Below are 23,409 nucleotides of genomic sequence, written 5' to 3' on the forward strand. Positions count from 1 at the left end.
TAAGAGGTTTAGCCAACCATAGACATGATTGGATCTAAAACCCTAGAAAAAAGCATGAAAAACTAAGGAAGAAAGAAGAAAAACGCTTGGCGACAGCTCTCCACTCTTGTGCTTCGCTCCTCCAAACCCTCAATTGATGCCCAAGGATGCCCTGGGGACTCCTATTTATAGTTGTGGAACACCTCCTTGGAAAAATTCAGAAACTGCCTCAAATTTACGCACTTTACGTAACTTAGCCCGATTCGTTCGATGTCATTGAAGGTGTCTTTTATACGTACTTTTTTCGCGCTTTTGTTGCTTCATCCGGACTCTGTAACCTTCCATCTCATCGAACCTACCTTCAATGTCGTCAAACATTATTTGAGGAATCAATAATGTGTCAAAAACAATCCAGACATTTAATTCAATTTCTTCAATAAATTCGATGTCATCGAAGAGTACCTCGATGTCATCAAGCAGGTCTTCGGTATCATCGAGGAAGCATTCGAGTAATCGAACATGATGCCCAATGTGTCCAGCGAGTTTTACCGAAATTCCATAGAAATTCGATGTCATCGAGCAGGTCTTCGATGTCATCGAGCAAGGCTTCGAGTCATCGAAAAACGTCTTCAATTTGTCTAGCGACCAACTCAATTTTCCTTCATAAATTCAATGTCATCGACCCATGTTCGATGTCATCGAATGTGTCCTCGATGTCATCGAACGGTATTTGATGACATAGTCAATGTGTATTCCGCCCTTATTCTTTCGACTTCATTCCTTCTCCACTTGGTTTTCTTGAATCTTGGGCCCTTGGAATCTTCAATCTTTGTCTCCTTAGATCCATTCTTTGCCTTGGTGATCTTTAAGCGTCAAATCCATACTTTTAACACATTTTCCAATCCAAGCTCTTAAATTCACCTTGCAACACAAACATGAGTAAAATAGGACATTAAACAAGATATAAATGGGGTTCAATATGCAATATTTGACTCTTAACAGTGAGCACCCCCCCTTAGTTGTGGGCGCCCACCTTCAATACGTTTAATGATATTATATATATATATATATATATATATATATATGTAATTATTACTTTTTATTTTTTCTACCAAATGTTGAAACGGTTATATCTTCTTTGTTATTTGTCTATTTTTTTTTGTGATCTTTATCTTATTGGAAAGATAATCAGATAAGCTTTCTAACAAGACTAAAATCGCTTCAATCGGACCTCGTTTGATGTGCCAAAAATATATCCGTCCAATATATGAAATCAGTTGTTTGCAATTAGAAAAATGGTCTGCTTTTGATGATTTTAGGATTATTGGAAACGCTGCCTGATAAGCTTTTCATTGCAACTGGAATCACTTCAATCGGATCCTGTTTGATTAGTTTAAAGTGCGACCAAAGTTTTTTCCGATTTAGTCACTCGGTAATGCGAGGTTTTGATAAATAGGCCAAAATTTTCTCATCATAACTCGGATGGGAGGAAACTTAAGTTTATTAGGTAGATCATTTGACCACCCTTCCAATGAATCATAAATCATAATGATCGGTCAGGATTTGCCTTCAATAATACCATGACCATTTCGTATACAGGGATGATTGTACCTTCCTCAATTTTGAATATATGACATCTTACACCTCAACACAACGCTATTCGGAAAGACTATGATACAGAGAGTGATCCATAGGTAGAGCGGATTCATTTTATTTTCATTCTCTTTTTATTTTCTCTAATTTATTTAACAAGAAGATAAAGCATATTTTTTCCGTTTATTAGTTAATTTTCTATTTTGTTTGTCCTTTCTTTGTGGGGGGGGGGGGGGAAGAAAAAAAAAAAGAAAAGGAAGAAGGTAAGTTGTTTTATTTATTTGATATTTTTATTTTCATCCACTTTTTTATTTCTAAAGAAGAAGAAGATACTAAAGGTAGATATTATTCATTTTTATTGTATTTTATAATAGGATGTTCGGATAGATGCGAGGACATTTTCATCATTAAAAAAAAAGTTAAAAATTTGTTATAGATTTCAAAAAAATAAATCCAAAAGGAAGCTTACTTTGGTAATTAAAGTAAACCTTGGGTATACTTTGATAAATAAAAAAAATTCAAAATAATAAAATAATAAGAGAGTGAGAGAGCAACAACGTAGAGAGAGAGAGAGAGAGAGAGAGAGAGAGAGAGAGAGAGAGAGAGAGATCTTGAGGTGAGTTATCTCAAGATAGATATTTCTTGTTTCTTTTTATTCTATTTCTTCTTTATTTTGTTTTAAATTGTTTTCTTTTACTTTTTTTCTTTATTTCTTATTTAATTTGTTTTAATCACTTTCTTGTATCATCATCCTTAGATTTGGATTTTTATTGTTCATGCTTTGTTTTTTTTTTTTTTTTCTAAATTTAATCATTTAATTTGAAGAAAATCAACATTTTAGGGTTTCATTTTTAGAATTTTCGAATTCATTTTAGAATTATTGTAAAAAAAATCTGAAACTTTTAAAATTATATAAGAAAGCCCTGAATTTCAGATTTATTAAAAGCACCTTTGAAATTTTATATTTAAGAAATTCTAGGATTTTTGTACAGTTTCTACAGTTCAAGCATTGTTATCTAATTCTCTAAAATTTCAGGATTTTCTATTCTATTTCTGCAGTTCCAGCATTGATATGTATTTTCTAAAATTTCTAAGGTTTACTATCTAATATTTTATATTTGATTTTTTGTATTATATATTCATATTCCTTTTAAAATTTTGATATTGGAAAATTGTTTGAGGTGATTAGAATATTTTTAAAATTATGGGTGGATGAACTTGCTTTACATTACATGTACTATGGTTCCGATCGCTGTGGGATGTTTATCAAAATATTGACTTGAGAAAAGAAAATTATGTATCATGTTAATTGTTGAAATCATTATTAGAACACTAGAAAATAGGTGCGGCGATTGAGTTCCCTAGTTAAAAATTCCTAAAGTGTAAATAGGTGAGGAGATCAAGACCATTGGTTTGAAAGTCCCAAAAGCCCAATTAGTACCATTTGTAACATCCACTGTTGGACCGAGTAGAAAGGGACCACTATCAGGTCAGGTAGGATAGTAGCCTAACCAACAAACGTGTGACTCAATCACTTACTACAGGGTTAAGTGAGCACATTAGGATTGTAACAAGTTCCCAATGTCAAGCCAGGTAAGCTTGGGAAGGAGCGTTGGCCAACTAGTATAAAATGGGTGTGGTGTTCAAAAGAACAAATTGTACTTATTATCATGGTTATTTTCTACATGGTTTGTATATAATTCATTCATGATTTATCCCACATGAAATTACATTATAATCTTTTTCTCGATCTTTGATTTTTAAGCCATGCAAGAAAATTTAGTGTTTTGATAAATACATTTTATTCAAGCTTGATATGTTTATTTATTTATTTTAAATCAAAACTTTGCAAGATATATACGCACTAGGCCCGTCTAGCTTACCCATTATTATGGATATTGAATTTCTAGAGCATGATCTCACCTAGGTAGTTGAGGAATTTACTAGATCTTTATTTTTATTTAGATTTAGTTTCCTTTAAAGACTTGGATTTAATTGTAATAGGCTTGAAATAGGAAGTATATATGAATTTCAATTATGGTGGTGATGACTTAGTATTTTGATATGTAAATATTTTACTTTCAACTGATTAGAATATGTTTCATGGATAGATATTATATGATATGTGGATTACGACGTGTGAACGTATAGTGAGTTATGGCATTGGGTGTGGGATCCGGATCGAGCACACCTAGTGTCGGATTTCGCTGCGTGACTAGATGTGACCCATTTTAGGCTTGTGTCCTAACATCTGCCAGAACAAATATCGCATTGACCCAACATAGCATTTATTTGAATGCTCTTACTTGTCAATTCAGCCCTTCCAAGATGTCAAAATAATTGAGAATAATAGTAAAAATATAGTTTTGGGTTCCCCTTTACTCAAGCCCAATGCAATCTTGGGTAAGATCAAGGATTTTTCTGCCCGGCCCCAACCTCACACAAACCCAACCAGTTCAAAATCCAAGGCCAAGCCAAAATTAGGCCTGGCCCACTGACCGTCCTAATTCAAGGTGATGATGCCTGGCCAACCACAGCCCATCTGGACACTGATCATCCGGTGCATAATGTACAATCATGTACTGGATCATTCCACTTCAATGTTTGCAGCAAAACCAATATGTACTGATGGACCCTCATTGGAACCGACCCTTGATTTGGTGGTGTCGTCGTCATGGGCCGATCCCAGCTCAACCATCAAGTGAAGGAAGATGATTCAAGGATATTCAGCAGCAGTCACCTGAGTCATCTTTAAGCTGGTTGGTGAGGGCCAATTTGCTATGGTAATTTGAAGATGCTGGATCGTTCCCAGCGATTGCTGTGATTCTAAGTAATTGGGTGGGCTTAATAAAAGCCCAGGCAAAAACATTAGTTCTTATAAGGAAAGGAAAGAAGAGAAAAAATTACAGAATCCTTGACCTATCCTACTCCCCTCTTATCAATGACAATTCATCAGCCAATTACTTTACAACCCCCTCCGGTCAGAATACAAAAATTAAATTAAATTGCATCCTGGCTGAAATTGTCGTCATCCTCTCCCCTTCTTCTTCACTGAATGGCCCGTCTTCCGCTTGTGACGGCTGAAATCCGACACGAACCGGAATGTCTGACCACAACCTGCCTCCCGGCACATATATGGGCGAGCCCCTGTGTGCACCCTGATGTGCTCTGTCCTAGCCCATGCCCACTTGAACGTCATCCTGCACCCTTTCCATGGGCACTTGAGAGGGCGGTCGTCCATATGGACCCGCCGGTGCTGCACCAGATACTTGTGAGAGAAGAACTTCTTTCCGCACCCCTTGACAGGGCAGATATTGCGCTTGTGCAATGCCAGATCTTGCTTCGTGCTAAAGCCCATCAAGCACCCCTCAACATCACACTGATATTCCGCTTCATCATCCTTCACTACTAAGTCAGCATTACCTGTGGTCTTCTTAGCTTTCTTCCCAATTGGCCTCTCGCCAACTGGTTTGACTCTAACAACCTCCATATTGACTTTCACTCTCCCTTCTTTGGGCTTTGGAGGCCTTGTTCGAAGGCGGGTACTAGGACCTCCTTCAGTCTCGTCTTTCAGATTCAGACTACCCTGGCCGCTGTTCCTCTCACGACCATTATGCAGGGGTGGGGACCCGCATTTCATCCTCCCGCTTCGAAGAATCCTTTCACATTGCAGTGAGGGATTCTCAGGTAAATCTTCTGCAATCTCAACATCGTCTTCCAATTGGAAAAGACACTTGGGTTTCTTAGTATCCACCCTTTCAAACGGCCTTCCCCTCCTCTTTCCAGATTTTCTTGTGATAGCAGCAGTTACTTTGCATGGGAGCAGGTTCCTTCCACAAACAGTCTCTTGCTCAGCCTCACCACTGTCCGAATCTGACTCATGCTTCTGATCCACACCTTGGTTGCATAATTCTTTTATGCCAGTGTCTGAACATGCCTCCAGCTTCCAATCCACACCTTGATTGCAGAATTCTTTTACATGCTCTTCTTTTTCAGTTTCTCTCTGAGCAAGATAGGGATGAACCTGGTTTGACATCCAGACCTTGCCGCACCATTTGCCCGCGACGACTATTTTCTTCTGCCTGCTGAGCCTCCTCTCAAAAACCTTAGGTTTTGTTGGGGAGTTGTCAGGTGTACTGCGACCAAACGCCTTGTATAAGACTGAATTGTATGGCATCTGCTTGCTGTAGAGAGGGGATTTGCAGAGGCTCGCACTGTAGTAGAGATTGATGCCCAGCTTAACTGCCCAATCCCCATTACCTGGTATCGCTTCCTCATCTTCCAATGCTAACCGGATATTTTCCTTATCAACCTCATTGGGTTCCCTGAACGAGATATCCTTCCAGAGATGATTAATACCCAATTCATCTGCCAATGATTTTGCTTGTGCTTCTACTTTGGGATAGTCTGCGAGCAATGATACAGGAAATCAATAACTGTGGGATGAATGAAAATGTTCGGAAGGTGTGGGGATGAAAGATAAGCATTCAGTTTGTGCAAATTTCTGCTAGACACTTCATTTCAGTAACAACAGTCTTTTTGGTTGTGTTATTATTCATGCATTGACATTCTAGTATTTGACATACATTCCATGGATGAGTTTCATTGTATATGATGAGTCCTGAGCATCCAAAACTGAAACTAGCTTCGTACCAGATGTTGGTTGAATCAGCAGATGCACATGTCAAGAGGCATGCTAATACGTGCCAACATTGCACATGCATAGCCACACAACACAAACCCCCCCCCCCCCCCCCCCACACACACACACACATTGTTGAATATTCCTTAAACAGTTAGGCCACGTATGTATGACAAAATGGATGGTTAGAAAATTGCAAGTCCATATTAATGTGTGTGTGTTACTCATGAGTGAGCTGTTTGATTTTTTAACATAGGAGATAACATGCTAGATTCCTCACAAGTGTGAAGTCAGCCAGTGAATTGCAACTGAGCCTGGTGCTTGACGATGTGGTTCTGGAATTACCAGTACTCCCATGTCAAGCACTCGATGACACAGCCAGTGTTTTGAGTATCGATGATATCGGCCAATATATCCCACGATATATCTTGTATCCCACCTGTGGGATATGAAACACACAAGTCGTGGGATATATCCCACATGTTCGATCCAGTGAACATTTTCGATTTTCAATCCTTTATTTTTTCCTGTAAATCATGTTAAATCAGTGTCAACTTGTTACAAATCCATAATTTTTCATGTTTTGCATTTAAAATCATATATTAAGAGCTTCAATTTCGAGATTTGGAGATGGGCCGAGTTGTGGAAAATTTAAAAAAAATAAAATTTCTCCATTTCTCACAACTCGGTTGCAATCTGTGTCCAAACATAAAATCAAAAATCTACGTAACCTAATCTAGTGATTCTTCTTTTGCTTTTGAATGTATTGTTCATGTTTCCACACGTTTTCTTACATTTATACATTATATGAATAGACTTTGAATATATTTGCATGAATTCAGTTAGACAACGCATAGATTAAGGGCCCCATACAAAGAAAGCTTATTATGTGCAATTGTTTTTTGTAATGTTTTGATTTATAAGTGTATTGATGCCTTTTTTAAGAATCACTGAAGTTTCATTGAAAAATTTGACTAATTTCCCAATGTTTCCCCATGTTTCCAAAAACAACGATACATTATACGATACAACCGATGTATCCCATGCGATAACCGATATGTATCGGTATCCCAAGGGTGCGACACGTAACACGATACCAATATTTCAAACACTGGACACAGCAATGAATTAATATTCTCTGTTCAAGAATTTTTTGTTTAGTCTACATTCAACATGTATGTGCTGATGAGTGAGCTGGTTTCATTTTTTAAGATAGGAAACATGCACCATGGGCCATCTTATGAACGTCCTGGATTCCTCAAGTGTGAAGTTGGCATGTTAGGTGCAATTGAGCACAGTGCTTGAGGTTGAGGTTGTGGAATTACCATTCATTTTTTTAAGATAGGATATGTACCATGGGCCACCTTATAAGCATATCTTGGATTCCTCAAAAAATGACTTGGCATGTGAACTGCTTTTCTTCTTCTTTCTTCCTTCTTCTTCTTCTGCTTTTTGTAGGATAGGGATCTTTATTTTAAAAAAAAACAAAAAACAAAAAACAAAAAACAAATAGCAGATACAAAAACTGAACAAGAAAACCAAAACAATATATTATAACAGGTAACACTGTCCACAATAGACATTGGCATCTAGGACAGCCTCCTCTGCGAGGATATCCGGCCTATCATTTGCCAACCTGCTTATTCAAATGAACACCCTGTTAACGCTAAACAGATCGGACAGCTCCTCTATGATGCCTTCAATTCTCCATGGACAGATTTTAGACTTGGCCCAACTGATCGTGTTTAATACATCCCCCTCAACTATAGCTGGGAAGAACAGAAATCTATGAGCCACCTCTACAGCTTGGAGAAAAGTTACTGCTTCTGCTGCATTTGAGTCAGCTATGCCTACCAGGCCCGAAAATTCAGACAAAAGAGCACCACTGCAATCAGAAACTGTAAACTGACCTTGCCTGGTCCCAGATTCCAAAGGAGCATCCGTCAAAATTGATTTTAAACCATCCTGCTGGGGGGACCTACCTGAGCAGGCTTACACCACTTCATCTGAAGACACTCAACCAGATTATGCTGAAGCAGATTCTTCAGAATTCCTCTGAATCCATAGTCCATTCTGACCCAATCAATGCTCATCTTAATGATCTTGTTAGACAAGACTAGCAAAGCTGTACATTTCCTTTCCTTTCATGCCACACACCAGATCAACACAGACAATCTCAGACCACAGCAGATTTCCCACTGTTTCCCACTGGGCACCAGGCAGCTGCTGACTGGCTGGTAACCACTTGAGAAACCGTCTCTGGGAACAGAACACCCAACACATTCCGAAGTTGAAAGCACCCTGCCAGTAAAGGAAGAGGTGGTTGACACTCTTCCACTACAGCATACAACGCGCATCAATTGGGCATAACCAGACCTCTACATTTGAGTTGAGGGAGAGGAACTCAAAATAATAGGTGAGAGAGAGAGAGAGAGAGAGAGAGAGAGAGAGAGGTGTTGGGGCTCCAAAGAAGTCTGTTGCGAGAGAGAGCGAGAGAGCTGTTGGGGCTCCAAATAAGTCTGTTGCTGCCCAACAAAGGAATGAAAATAGAGGACAAACACCCCATCAGATATGCAATGCTGGGAATTTCAGATTATTTCAGATTTCTCCTAATAATTGGGCACCGACTACCATACCATCTAATCTTTGAAACATATCAGCCACCAAACCCTCACTGTTCGATGCAATACAGAGTAAGTCCTCAAACTCCAAACAAAGAGATTACTCTTGGCACAGGACATCTCTCAAAAACCTAACCTGGGTTCCATTGCCGACTTTATAGCACAGAAAATTTCGACTCAGCCATAGGGCCAACAAATACCCCTCCAGATGAAAAAGACCCCTTGCTGTGTGAAGCAGGGAAAATTCCCAGCCACCACACCATCACTTGAACAACAAAGCGATGTTCACCTCCCAGATCCTTCTTAAGCCCAGACCTCATTCTCGAGTAGGTTTGCAAACCTCATCCATTGCCACAAGACGGAATCTGTGAGCACCCTCTTTGTCATTCCACAGGAAAATTTTCTGCATAGCTTCCATCCTATGCTCCACCTTTACTGGACGGCACAGTGTATAGAATATACACCTGTTCACTGACCAAGGCTGCCTGTGAAAGTACAACTGAACCTGGTGCTTGAAGATGAGATCTGAAATTATCATTCCTCCCATATCCAGCGCTCAGTGATACAGCAATAAGTCAATATTTTCTGTTTAAGATTTTTTTAAGGTAAATTTTTACTACGTACATGCACATGCAACACGTGCACACGCATACAAGAAGAAAGAAAACAAGACCAGAGGGATATGGAATGATGAGAGGTCATCCTAGAGATCCCCCAAAGTTAAACACATTTTCCCAATCACTCATAAGATCTTCTCAAGTACTTCTGATGGGGACATCTCGCGCACACGCACGCCCCCCCTACGCAAGTACGCAAGGAGGAGGGCCCCACCATCAATCTGGATCGATGACGACGTCCAGGAAGAGCCTCCTAGTTAGAAGACCGTGTCTTGGTTCCTTGGAGTGGACCCGATCATTATGGGGATCCCACCATTGGATCTCATGATCGTAGCCCACTACTCTACATAGTCTAGTACTTGGGGTTTTGCTTATTATTGTTATTAGGAATATCATGGACGGTTTAGATTGTTTTGATTAATTGTTATTTTTTATTACTTCATCCCCAAGTAATAGGGTGCGCACATGGCGCGGCTTTTGGGCTATAGGTTTTTCTTATAAATAGGCAACCCCTTGTAGGATTTTATTAATTGAAGATTGAAATAAAATTTCTGCGTTTTCTGCTTCTCTAATTATCTGAGTTGTGTGAGCCTAATTGGGTGCGAAACCCTCCCTTCTTCGAAAGCCTAACTACCATGGTGCGAAGCCACACCCATCCCGATTCGCCCCCACCTCCTACTATCCATATTCATCTTCTCCTATGGTCATCCAACCTTTAAATCCACCGTTATTTTACAGCCAATCCTTCTCTACAGCAAATTTCCAGAATCAGGCCCTGCAGGAGGGCTGAAACTTCGGCGAAGCACCGTGCTGAAACCAGTCATCCGTTCGATCTGAAAATTGGTGTGTGGGTGGCCCATTCCTGGCCAACTAACCCCTTGCTGGCCATTTTTGGGTTTGTGGGCCCCACACACGTGCAATCCACAATGCACGCACGTGCATTAGGCCCACTTCCTTCCCACACGTGTGGGCTGATTCTAGGTTCTTTTACTGCTCTCAGTCACTCCTCTCTCGCCTTATTTCCATAACCCTAACCCTAGATCATCTCAAATCCCCAAGTTCTATTCTACTTTTGCAACCCTAGGGTTTCCCGAATTGAAACGTGTGAATCACTTGGATTGGGGAAGTAATCCTTTGCATGTGTGGATGAATCTACTCTCCTTTGATCATTGTTTGGTCTATAATTTTAATTGATTCAACCCTAACATGTGTAGGCTTGAACCCTTGTAGATTCCCCCTTGGTGAATGCTTCACTTTATGTGGGATGTGGAATTTTTGTGATTGTTTCTAAATTAGTATGATCTAAAGTCTAAAATCTGGCATATCATACTTAATTTCTATGTCCTGCATTAAATTTGGTATCAGAGCCTAGGTTTTTCATAGGGGAATGCATTGCGTGTTTAGGGTTTAGTCTGTTTGTGTCTATTTTGCAGCAAGTCTCATTATATAGGGTTGTTTAGGACCCATAATTCACAGTATGGGCTGTTGAATTTTCTGTTGTCAGAAAATCCCCAAATTTCTTAGCTGAATTTTCTGTCAACAGACTATTTAGGCGGTTATGTTGCTGGAATTTTAGTAGCATTGTGTAGTTTCCCTCATATAGAGTCCTATAGGATCATTTAGTCCCATTTAGGCGCATATAGTTGTGTTAGAGGGTCTTTGAGTTGAGTGAGTAGTTGTATGCCCACACGTATTGGTCGTTGTTTTGGCTTGCACCCTACACTAAACATGGAGCAATTGCAAGAATCAATGAACAATATAATCCAGTAGTTTGAGTCTTTGGGTAAGCGCTTGGAACAACGTATTGACCAACGCTGACCAGCTTAATGTGCGCGTTACCCAATTAGAGACCTCTGCCCGTGCAAACCCCACCATTGGGGAAGATGCACAATCTCAAGCAGGTGGTCAGGAGGATAGACCAAGGAATGGAGGTGACCAAGGAATTGGTCATGGGCGCGTACCCATGCACCCACACCGCGAGAGGCATCGTGATCATTATGACCCAGATGCGCAACTCCTCAAGGGAGCTATAGAGGCCCTTACGTTTGATAGCCACTTGTACCCTAAGACTTTTCTAGATTGGTTGGTAGATATGGACCACTATTTTGAGTGGTATGACATGTCAGATGCTCGTCGAGTCCGATTCATTGAGATGAAACTTGTGGGCCAAGCAAAGAGGTTTTTGAGCTGCTATAGAGCGAAAGAAAGAAAGGTCGAGGGAGCTCCCAATAGTCCATTGGAGAGAAATGAAAGACTCTTAAGAAAAAGTACCTCCCTTTCTCTTATCATTTGAGGTTGGTTGAGGAATGACAGTCTCTTCGACAAGGTTCCATGGGTGTTGTTGAATACATTGAAAAGTATGAAGAGTATTTTACCCGATGTGAAGTTGATGAGGACCCCATACTCACTCTTGCTCGATTTAAGACGAGCCTCCGTTCTGACATTAGGAGAGAGTTTCTCGCCAAGGATATAGATACTCTTGAAAAGATGTATCAAGTAGTGTTAGAGGTCGAGCAATACCTCAAAGCATCCGTGAGAAGGCGGTTTGAGTTTCGTGATTCTGGCGCTAGGGCCAACCCTTCTGGGACTAAGCCCAACACAGGATATCAATACAAGCCCTCCAATGGTTCTCAGTCTGGGCCCAAGGATGATAAGGGTAAAGAGGTTATCAGGTCTAGTTCGCACAAAAATGAGGCAACTAGGTGTTTTAAGTGTCAGGGGTTTAGTCACTTTGCCTACCAATGTGGCACGAAAGAGGGCACCAAGGTGTTCCTTATTGATGGGCAAGTAGAAGTAATGCCCTCAGAAAGTGACGGCGAAGGCAAAGAATATGAGCCAGCAGAAACCCCTACTGATGAGGAAGAGGAAGCGTAAGAGTCTGCGACCCTCGCAGTTTTGTGTTGCGCCTTTGCACGAGCCAAGAATACTGATGATTGGCGCAGCAACACGATCTTCTATACTTATACAAAGTGTAGTGAAAAGAGTTGTAAGATGATCGTGGATAGTGGTAGTTGCGCCAACGTGGCATCAATTAGCATTGTGAGCCGTTTGGGCTTGAAGCTTGAAGCCCATCCTCAACCTTATATAGTGTCATGGGTTGATGAAACTTCCATTCCAATCTTGCACTGTTGTCTTGTTCCTATTCAGTTTGGATCATATAAAGACACACTTTGGTGTGATGTTGTTCCCATGGATGTTGGTCATATCATTCTGGATAGGCCTTGGCTCTATGACAAGGATGTCACTATATTCGGTCGTTCGAATGTGTATACATTCTGGTTTGAGGGCAAGAAAGTCAAGCTAAACCCACTTCCCCCCAAGAACACAACTAGAAAGGAGTCCACCACACAGAGTGATGTGAGCGGCTCAAAAGAATTGAAGGAACCGAAGTCCAAGTCTAAGCCTCTCCATATTCTAAATGCCAAGGACTTTGAACGAGAGACTTGAGTCGGCCTCGGTAGTGTACGCCCTCATGGCTAGGGAGAGTGCACCAAAGGCTAGCGTAGAGTTACCCACTGAGGCCATTTTAGTAGTGGATGAGTTCCATGATGTCTTTCCCGAGGATCTACCAGATGAGCTTCCCCCTATGAGGGATATACAGCATGCCATTAATTTAGTCCCTGGGGCGACTCTACCAAACCTCCCTCATTACAGAATGAACCCAAAGGAGCATGCAGAGTTGAAGAGGCAGATTGATGAGCTCCTATAAAAGGGTTTCATTCGAGAGAGCATGAGCCCATGTGCCGTGTCCGCCCTTCTTACACCTAAGAAGGATGGCACATAGAGGGTGTGTGTTGATAGTAGGGCCATCAATAAAATCACAGTCAAGTATCGATTTCTCATACTACGTCTTGATGACATGTTGGATATGATGGCCAATACTACTATCTTCTCAAAAATTGACCTTAAAAGCAGTTATCACCAAATCCGTGTACGCCCTAGTGATGAGTGGAAGATGGCCTTTAAGACGAAGGATGGGCTATACAAGTGGCTAGTTATGCTTTTTGGGCTGACTAATGCCCCAAGTACTTTCATGCGTGTGATGACCCAAGTATTGAGACCCTTCATGGGGAGTTCATGGTCGTCTACTTTGATGATATCTTGATTTATAGCATGACCAAGAAACAACACCCCAACCATTTGAGACAGGTTTGTGGGATCCTTAGAGCCGAGAAATTGTACGCCAACCTAAAAAAGTGTGCGTTTATGTCTAGTAGTGTTATCTTCTTAGGTTTTATTGTATAAGTTGAGGGTATATCGGCGGATCCCGAGAAGGTCAAAGACATTGTCAATTATCCTGAACCCCGCAATATTCACGAGATGCGCAGCTTTCACGGTTTGGCCACCTTCTATAGGCGGTCCATTCGAGGCTTCAGTTCCATTATGGCTCCCATCACGGATTGCATTAAAAAGGGAGAGTTTCAATGGACGAGGGCAGCCTTGAAAGCCTTCAAGGAGCTAAAGTCAGGATGACCGAAGCTCCAGTAACGCGACTTCCGAATTTTTCGAAAGTTTTTGAAGTCGCAAGCGACGCGTCAAGAGTCGACATGGGAGGAGTACTTAGTCAGGAAGGGCACCTTGTCGCATTTTTTAGTGAGAAACTGAATGAGGCAAAGCAAAAATATTCCACCTATGACAAAAAGTACTATGCGGTAGTGCAATCACTGCGCCACTGGTGTCATTATCTATTGCCGCAAGAATTCGTCTTGTTCTCAAATCACGAGGCCTTGAGATATCTGAACACTCAGAAGAAATTAAAACCTAGGCACGCCAAGTGGGTCCAATTCCTTCAAGAGTACACCTTTGTGCTTAAGCACAAGGCCGGTGTAGAGAATAAGTCGTGTTACTCAATTCCATGAGTGTCGAAGTCACGGGCCTCGAGCGTGTCAAGGAGGATTATTCTAACTGCTCAGATTTTGGAGTTGTGTACGCGTTGTTGTTAGAGAGTCCGTCAGGAGCTAGCAGTGATTACTTGATTTTAGACGGATATTTGTTTAAGAGTGATCTCTTATGCATACCGCGCACCTCCCTCCGCGATTTTGTTATCTGGGAGCTACATTCAAGAGAGGTCGCGGGTTATTTTGGTCGAGACAAGACCATTGCCCTAGTGGAGGATAGGTTCTATTGGCAAAGCCTCAAGCAAGACGTGGCCAAAATTATAGGACAATGTCATACTTGTCAACTGACAAAGCGGAAAAAGCAAAATACGGGACTATACACACCTTTGCCAGTTTCATTCATCCGTTGGCAGGACATCAGTGTGGACTTCGTACTTGAGCTCCCCAAGACTATTCGGAAACACGATTTCATATTTGTTGTCATGGACCATTTTTCTAAAATGGCCACTTTATTCCTTGTTCTAAGACCTCTGATGCATCTCATGTTGCCAAGTTGTTCTTTAGTGAGGTCGTCAAACTTCGCAGGCTACCAAAAACCACAGTGTCTGACCGTGACGTGCGATTCATGAGTTATTTTTGGAAGACACTATGGCACATGATGAATACTAGGCTCCAATTTTCTTCTACCTACCACCCTCAGATTGATGTCAGACTGAGGTGGTCAATAGGAGCCTAAGGATTTTGCTCAAATGTTTAGTGGGGGAGCACACCAAGACGTGTGATACCGTACTACCTATAGGCGAGTTTGCATTTAATAGTTCTGTCAATAGGTCCACAGGTTTAAGTCCTTTTTGAAGTCATTACTAGTTATAAACCTAGGAAACGTATTGATCTTATCCCTATATCACTGTCCCATAGGCCATCAGACTCTGCAGAGTCTTTTGCGCATCACATTCATTCATTGCATTACAAAATCAGGCGAAAGATCACTACTAGTAATGAACATTACAAACTTTCTGCAGACCAGCATAAACGTTTCAAGGAATTTAATGTAGGGGACTTTGTGATGGTCCGCATCAGGCCAGATCGGTACCCTCAGGGAGCCGTTCGTAAATTACAAGCGCGTAGCACTGGACCATTCAAAATTATAAAACGAAATGGTCTCAATGCGTATGTGGTAGATCTTCCACCTTCCATGGGAATTAGTTCCACATTAAATGTGGAAGATCTAGTTGCTTTTCAGCGGACCCTTAATACATTGTCCAACCTTTCGCCTAACCTTCCTGATTCCCCAGACCTATCCTTTGATCCATGGCCTCTTCCCGACCCTTCTTCTCAGCCTCTACCTCTCATACATTCCCTTCCTACACCCAGAGAGGAGATAGATGATATTCTGGACTATCAGATAGTAATGTCGGACGGCGAGTTTTAAAAGTACCTAGTTAAGTGGAAGTCACGCCCAACTTCAGATAGTACGTGGCTCACTGAAGAGCTTCAACGAGTTGATCTTGACATCTTGGAGCAGTTCAAGAGTTTTATTTAGCCAGTGGCGAAATCTTTGTAGCCAGGAATTGATGGGGACATCTCGCACATGCACGCCCCCTACGCACATACGCAAGGAGGAGGGCCCTACCATCGATTTGGATCGATGACGATGTCTAGGGAGGGCCTCCTAGTTAGAAGATTGTCTTGGTTCCTTGGAGTGGACCCGATCATCATGGGGATCCCACAATTGGATCTCATGATCGTAAGCTACTACTCTAAATAGTCTAGTACTTTGGGTTTTGCTTATTATTGTTATTAGGAATATCATAGACGGTTTAGATTGTTTTGATAGTTGTTATTTTTTATTACTTCGTCTCCAAGTAATAGGGTGCGCACATGGCGCGGTTTTTGGGCTATAGGTTTTTCTTATAAATAGGCAACCCCTTATAGGATTTTATTAATTGAAGATTGAAATAAAATTTCTACGTTTTTTGCTTCTCTAATTCTCTAAGTTGTGGGAGCCTAATTGGGTGCGAAACCCTCTCTTCTTCGAAGGGCTAACCACCGTGGTGCGAAGCCACACCCATCCCGATTCGCCCCTACCTCTTACCATCCATATTCATCATCTCCTACAGTCATCCAACTTTTAAATCCACCGTTATTTTGCAGCTAATCCTTCTCTATAGCAAATTTCAGCGAAGCACCGTGCTGAAACCTGTCATCTGTTCGATCTGAAAATCGGTGTGTGGGTGACCCATTCCTGGCCGACCAACCCCTTGCTGGCCCTTTTTGGGTTTGTGGGCCCCACACACGTGCGGGCCACAATCCACGCACATGCGTTAGGCCCGCTTCTTGCCCACAAGTGCGGGCTGATTCCAGGTTCTTTTCTTACTCTCATTCACTCCTCTCTCGCCTTATTTCTATAACCCTAACCCTCAATCATCTCAAATCCCCAAGTTCTATTCTACTTTTGCAACCCTAAGGTTTCCCGAATTGAAACGTGTGAATCCCTTGGATTGGGGAAGTAATCCTTTGCATATGTGGATCAATCTACTCTCCTTTGATCATTGTTTGGTCTATAATTTTTAATTGATTCAACCCTAACATGTGTAGGCTTGGACCCTTGTAGATTCTCCCTTGTTGAATGCTTGACTTTATGTGAGATGTGGAATTTTTGTGATTATTTCTAAATTAGTATGATCTAAAGTCTGAAATCTTGCATATCATACTTAATTTCCATGTCCTGCATCAACTACACCCCACAAGCAACTTTAGCCACATTTCCTGAGATGTAACTCTACCCTTGGCCCTAATGAATACAACACTGGATACAGATCTGTTATTTGAGAGTATGATCATTACACTCTTTTCAAATAGAGCACACCATTGCTAGCATGGAAAGCTACCAAATCATTCTTTCTCTTTTCCCATTTGGCCCCCAATTCCAAGCATAGAACAATGCAATTGTACCAGGCATGCCCATTTTATTTATTATCAAAGAGAGCCAAAACCTTCCTCTAAACCACTGAGACTACATCACAACAAATGAAGGGATGGTCAACTGATTCGTCCTTTAAGCACATGATACAAACGTTCATCAACATAATGCCTCTACGCTGTAGATAATCAGTAGTGAGAATTTTGTTATTGGCCACTAGCCATCCAAACGGATAGATCCTCTGGGGACTTGGATAATGCTATATGGCAGCCGATGGTGCGCTATACTTTCCCCTAACTCCACCCTGAAATATTTCTCTTCCTTAATTGACCATGGAGGGAAAACACTTTAATATATATACTACAATTGGATTTATTCTTCAATTCTTCATCTCTAAGGTTTTTGCAAAAACAAGGAGACCAAGCGACCGCATTCCCAACATGTTGAAACATTGAGAAACAATCACATGCTCGTTGGAAAAAAAATACTGTACAATCTAGGAACCTCTAACAAAGTGACGAACTGTCACAACGACGTCTTCCCAAGATTTTATTTGGGCGCTATCCCCCACCACAAACTCTACCCCTCCAGTAAAATCATTAGATTCTCCTAAAATGGCCTTCTAAGTCCTTGAGGCTCTATATAAAAAGACATACGGGTTTGCCATCCACCATCTTGCTTCCCATATTTACAAGCAATGATATCAACCATAAATTATCTTCATTCGACCCAAACCTCCATAGCCATTCATACTTGTATCAGCGCCCCCCCCCCCAACATAACAAAAAAAAAAAAGAAAAAAGAGAGGATCAAATAGGGGCCATTGCACCTCTGCATCACACATCATTACTGGCCAATATGGATCCAATTCAGCTGTATCGGCTGAGATGATGTGGATTTTTGGATCATTGTATCAAAAGCACCATCCTTAGCAAGCGTATTGTCACTTCCAAGGGACGCCTTAACTAACCAAAATCAAAACAGGATTTCTCATGATTGCTTGTGAATAAACTACACCTTTTTTTATTGGAAAAACAAAAAAAAAAAAAGTGTGAAGATTTTACACAGTACTATATTACATGATTCTCAATATTCACAATGCATGTCAAATGTTTATCATCTAATACGCACAACATGGCACAAAAAGTTCAAAATGTTGCCTTATTTTAAATATTTATGCAAAGAAAATTTAAAATGGGAAGAACTGAAAAGGAGGATAATTCAAAATAGGTTGGAGATGATCTCAAGCAAGTATGAAGGAATAGTGCATAAACAAAAAGTCAGCTTATAAGAAAAAAGAGCTCAATTAAAAATAACAAAGCAGGAAGCAAACTATTATTTTGATGTAGTTCATGCAAACAAGTGTTGATAATCCCACAAGCACCTCCACATGCAGACTCACACCATAGGTCTGCATGCCAACATGAACCACATATGTGACATCCAAGCAACTGATCGGGAAGGGCCCACTGCATAGATGACCTGGCACAAAAATCAGGTCAGTACAATCAACCACCACATGAACTGTTGATTAGTCATTGACCCCTTTCTTTTACCACCCATCTTTCCGTACACATGGAGTCGTGTGATGAGTGGACAAGGTCATTGACATGGGGTGGCCTACCTGATGGGCAGCTTAGATCTTAGACCTAAAACATGTGGCACACATTGGTACATATGCCTGCATGTAGCTGTGAATATACAGAGGCTGTGGGAATGCCAAAACCTTGGAAAACAACTGTTGGTGCCAAATCATAACAGAACTCACCCGGATGACAGAGAAGCATCATATGCACTCCACCTATTTGACGAAGCTGCTTTTCTACCTCCGTAGCATGTTCAAGACAAAAAATATGCATTCTAGAAGAGTCCTTGTCAGATCTCTGCGTAAATGGTATGTGTGGGTTCTTTGCTGTATCAATGTTGCCGAACTGGGCTGTTTCAACAAACTTTCCAGTTGCTGCCCTATTTGAAATGGAGCGGGCAGGACCACAATGCATGGAGAAATCTGCGGAATCAAAATCTGGATCGTCCATCTTGAAATCACAATGATGTACTTTCGAAGTTCCAATGCATGTGACGCAGCTACTATCCAATTCCTTGCCACCTACCTCTGGGGAGTTTGAAACTCCTATGGATGGAAGCAAGCTGACTGGTGTTTTCAGGTTTCTATTTGTACCCGCTAACCTGTGTGGTTCCACTGATATTGGATTTCCCATGTTATCCTGAAGGGAACATTCAAAAAGTTCCGTATCCTCAGTTTGAACTTTGCTCAAACTGCTGTATTTGGATGACAAAATTGTATGTGAAGATTGCAACTGCACATCATGGTTAGATGCTAATGAAATGTCTGTCAAATTGTTTTCATCAGCAAATGCAGATATCTCAGATCGAACTGCTTCCTCCTCAGAGTCTGATGAATCACCATAAGCAAAAGCTAACAGATCAAGAGAGGAAACGGCTTTTACTTTAGTATCCGAAGCCGGTTCAGCCCTTTGATCTACAAGTTGGACTTGATAGTCAGCAGACTGAACCAAGATATCGTACAAGACGCCCTTGTCATCCTTCTCCATCCGCCCTGCACGGAACTAATTGGTTTAGAACAAAATTATAATGCACATACAATAGGATTAGCTAGAACAATATGGGCAGAAAAAATAACGGCTGGCACTGAAAAGCAACACAATGTAATTTTTCGAGAAAGGTCCGAAAGATAGACAGGAATGACCATCATTGCCCTAATCTAGTGAATGTGGTATGTCCAGTGTTATAAGTATCAGTATCACTATAAGTTTCACCAGCCAAGGATATGGAAACAATATTGATACCATCGATAATATTGCCGATTTTCAGAAATGTGGGGAAACATTGGGGAAATGTTGGAATTTTTCAGTGAAACTTCAGGAAATGCTAAAATACAAATATTTGCATATTTAGGAAATAAAAAACAGCAAAAAGAATGCATTCATAATAAGTTTCCATTTAATGGGGCCTAAAAGTATGTGTTGTCGTAAGAAATTAGTCCAATAGTAACACAACAATCACTTGAATCTAATTAAACCAACTAATAAGTAAAGAAACATGTATAATGCATTCATACATTATACATCCATGCATAAATCAGCATAAAACACAATACACATGCATGACGATCCAACCATCAATCCGTTCAACCCATCCATCCATCCATCCATCCATCCGACCATCCAACCCATCTATCCATCCATCCAAAGATTTTTAATAAACAGATTTTTGGTGATATCGATACATTGGCAAGATTATTGAAATATCGCCGATACACTAGCGATACAAGCGACACCTGGAATTTAATTAGTCGAAAATATAGCAATACATTGGCAATACAAGCAACACCTGGAATTTACACAATCGAAAATATTAGCGATACATTGGTGATATCGATACATCGGCGATACTTGGCGATATATCGGATACCTGGAATTTCTGATACTACCAATGTTATCAGTATCACCGAGCTGGAAATACAGATAATATCGGAGATATAATTGTAACATTGGGAATACTGTGAACAATAGGTATGTCTTTATGTAAAAGGAGAGCCAAGGACATCCAGGGCCAATGGGACAATTTAGCTAATTAAGAAACATAATGAGGTCCTACAGTAATTCGCCCTTTAAAGTAAGAGTAAATGATCATTCTAACTTGCCTTTACTTTCTACTGTGTGCACAAAGGAGGTGATGGTTCATTGTCAGTGAGGGTGTCAATAGATCAGGCCAACCTGCTGGGTCATGGGCTAATCTGATGCAGGACACATGATTTAATGCTAGCATGCAATGTGGAGATTATTAAAGAGTCCACAAAGTAATTCGATTAACAAAAGATGCTAACCTACCAATTAATTAAGAGTAAACAATAGGAAATAAAATCTGATTTAACCTAAATCACATGCCCGTATGCTAAGAAATCATATAAATCAATTAAAAGTAGGACCGATGGAAGGATAGAACTTCCAATTTAGCATAGGCACGTTCCACTCTCAATGGATAGATTTGTAGGTCTTATGATTAGGGTTAGGGAAAGGAAAAATCTGAAAATTGGAAAATTAGGGTTTATGGGAATTGGGGATTTTGGAATTAGGGTTTTTAAAAATTGAAAAAAATAAGAAATTGAAGATCTAGAGTTTGGAAGGTTGTAATGGAAGGGAAAAGAGAAAGATAGGAGAAGAAGAATAATACCTTTCGAAGAAGAAAGCGGAAAGATGTAAGACGAAGAATACCTTAGGGAATTTAGCACCAAACAAGCTTCTACCCTTCCACAATTTAATTGGAAAGGAGAGTTTTTTTTCAAAAAAATCCTAGAAAACAATTAGGAAAATTCATTCATACAAGAGAGCTTCTCTCTTCTTTTTTTTCCTTCTCAAATCTCCACTAGGGTTGGAACTCCACTCCACTTGTGGTTTTATAATTAAAAAATTCGGAATTAAAATTCAACATAATTACAACTATGCCACTCACTTAAGTAAAGTGACCCATCATCCAAAATAAGAAAACTAAAACATTTATTATCAATCCCAACAATCAAATAAATCCTAAAAATAACAAAAAAAAAAACATAAAAAAAGTAAGATCAGAGTCCAAGGGGCCCAGATCAAGAAGATCCAGTGGTTCGATGGCCTGATCGATAAGATCCAACGGTCAGATCGACACGAAATAGAAATCATATGACTAAAATAGTCTCTTAAGCAGCCCACATGCATCATCCCAAAGTAAGGTCTTCCTGATGCACGTCTAATGTATGTGGGGTCTTCAAAATGGCCTGACGGGCCCCATCTGGAACTCGTCTCCCATCCACAAAGAAAGTTGTGCTGATGTGGGTGATCGTCTCCGTCTCTGGTATACTCGATTAGGTCCTCTAATGTCCCTATCGTGGGTTGGGTTCAAGCATCAACTACTGGTCCCTGTAGGTCAAGTTATCATCGTGATTTATCTATTGGTGTCGGGTCCTGTATTATTGGGTAAGGCTGAGTTTGACCCTATCCCAACTAGTTGGCTACCCTAATTGTTAAGAGAACGTAACCGTGACTATGGTGGTCAGGTCCATTTGACCCAAAGAGAAATGGGTGACACATAATCACACACACACCCACCTTCACCCATACACGCATGCGCATGCGCATGCGCACACAGACACAGATGCTCACATCCAACTGATTGGACAATAACTTCCTGTCCACCCAACAAATAATGTGTACGGCATCCACCCCGTTCAATAGGTTGGATGCACCACAAGGATCATTGTGCAAAATTCAGCCCCATCCATTCATTGGGTGGGCCACAACATAGAAAATAATGTATAATTGCTAATAAATAACAAGTGCGTGAGAATACAAGTATGGTCCACTTAATGAGTGGATGGGGAGGAGTTTGGCACAAGATTATCCTCATGCTGGGGCCAAACTACTAGATGAGTTGGATGTCGCATGCACATGACATGCTAGAAGTTGTTGGCAAGGTGGACAACAAGTCAACTTACCATCCAGCTAGTTGGATGTGAGCACTCCTCACTTGTACGCATATATAATGATCAGGTGCAAACATTTCACCACAATTTTAGTGCAGACGAATTGTGTGGACCCCACCGTGATGTGTTCATGACATCCACTCCGACCATCATGCATGCCCTCCTATGTTTGGCCATGGGCCCAAAGTCATGCCAATCCATGACTTAGGTGGGCCACACCATAGGGATCACTTGAGAGGGCATTCCATGTCCCTCCCAACTATTCTTGCTCTTGTGACCCAACTAAGTCATGGATTGGCCTGATTATTGGGCCCATAGCCAAAGAATGGATGTCATACATTATGGTCGGATTGGATGTCATGAACACATCATAGTGATGTCTGGACAACTCATTCTCAATATAATCATAGTTTGCACTAGATAATGACCCCCGAGCATGTGCTTGACAAAATCTTAGGCTTGAAGCCTGTGGATGTGCATGACATCGACATTTTTCCACTTTCTTGTACACCTCAATTGATTTCTCTATGTTCTCAATCTCCGTCTTTAAATACTTAATTCTAATGATAATTGAGGAGCTTTAACCATTGTCCAAACACGACAATGGCTTTTATCATCGGTGCAAAGAAAGGGCTTTTCACATGATTTAAACAATAGAGCATTTGCATGGAGGAAGCAAGCAATGAAAAGACAGAC

General features: G+C 40.8%; 1 protein-coding gene across 1 annotated transcript in view; it reads right to left on the reverse strand.

Moving 5' to 3' along the window:
• Nucleotides 1–4,359: 4,359 nt before the first annotated feature.
• LOC131239908 (lysine-specific demethylase REF6) overlaps nucleotides 4,360–23,409 on the reverse strand; it is an 89,124-nt gene continuing 70,074 nt past the window's right edge. The window contains exons 6-7 of the mRNA XM_058237838.1: nucleotides 18,982–19,791; nucleotides 4,360–5,979 (exon numbers count right to left, since the gene is read on the reverse strand). Coding sequence (XP_058093821.1) covers nucleotides 4,601–5,979; nucleotides 18,982–19,791 — 2,189 coding nt within the window. The 3' untranslated portion in view covers nucleotides 4,360–4,600. The remainder of the gene's footprint in view (nucleotides 5,980–18,981; nucleotides 19,792–23,409) is intronic.

This window comes from Magnolia sinica, chromosome 3 (assembly GCF_029962835.1).
Source record: "Magnolia sinica isolate HGM2019 chromosome 3, MsV1, whole genome shotgun sequence".
NCBI lineage: Eukaryota > Viridiplantae > Streptophyta > Magnoliopsida > Magnoliales > Magnoliaceae > Magnolia > Magnolia sinica.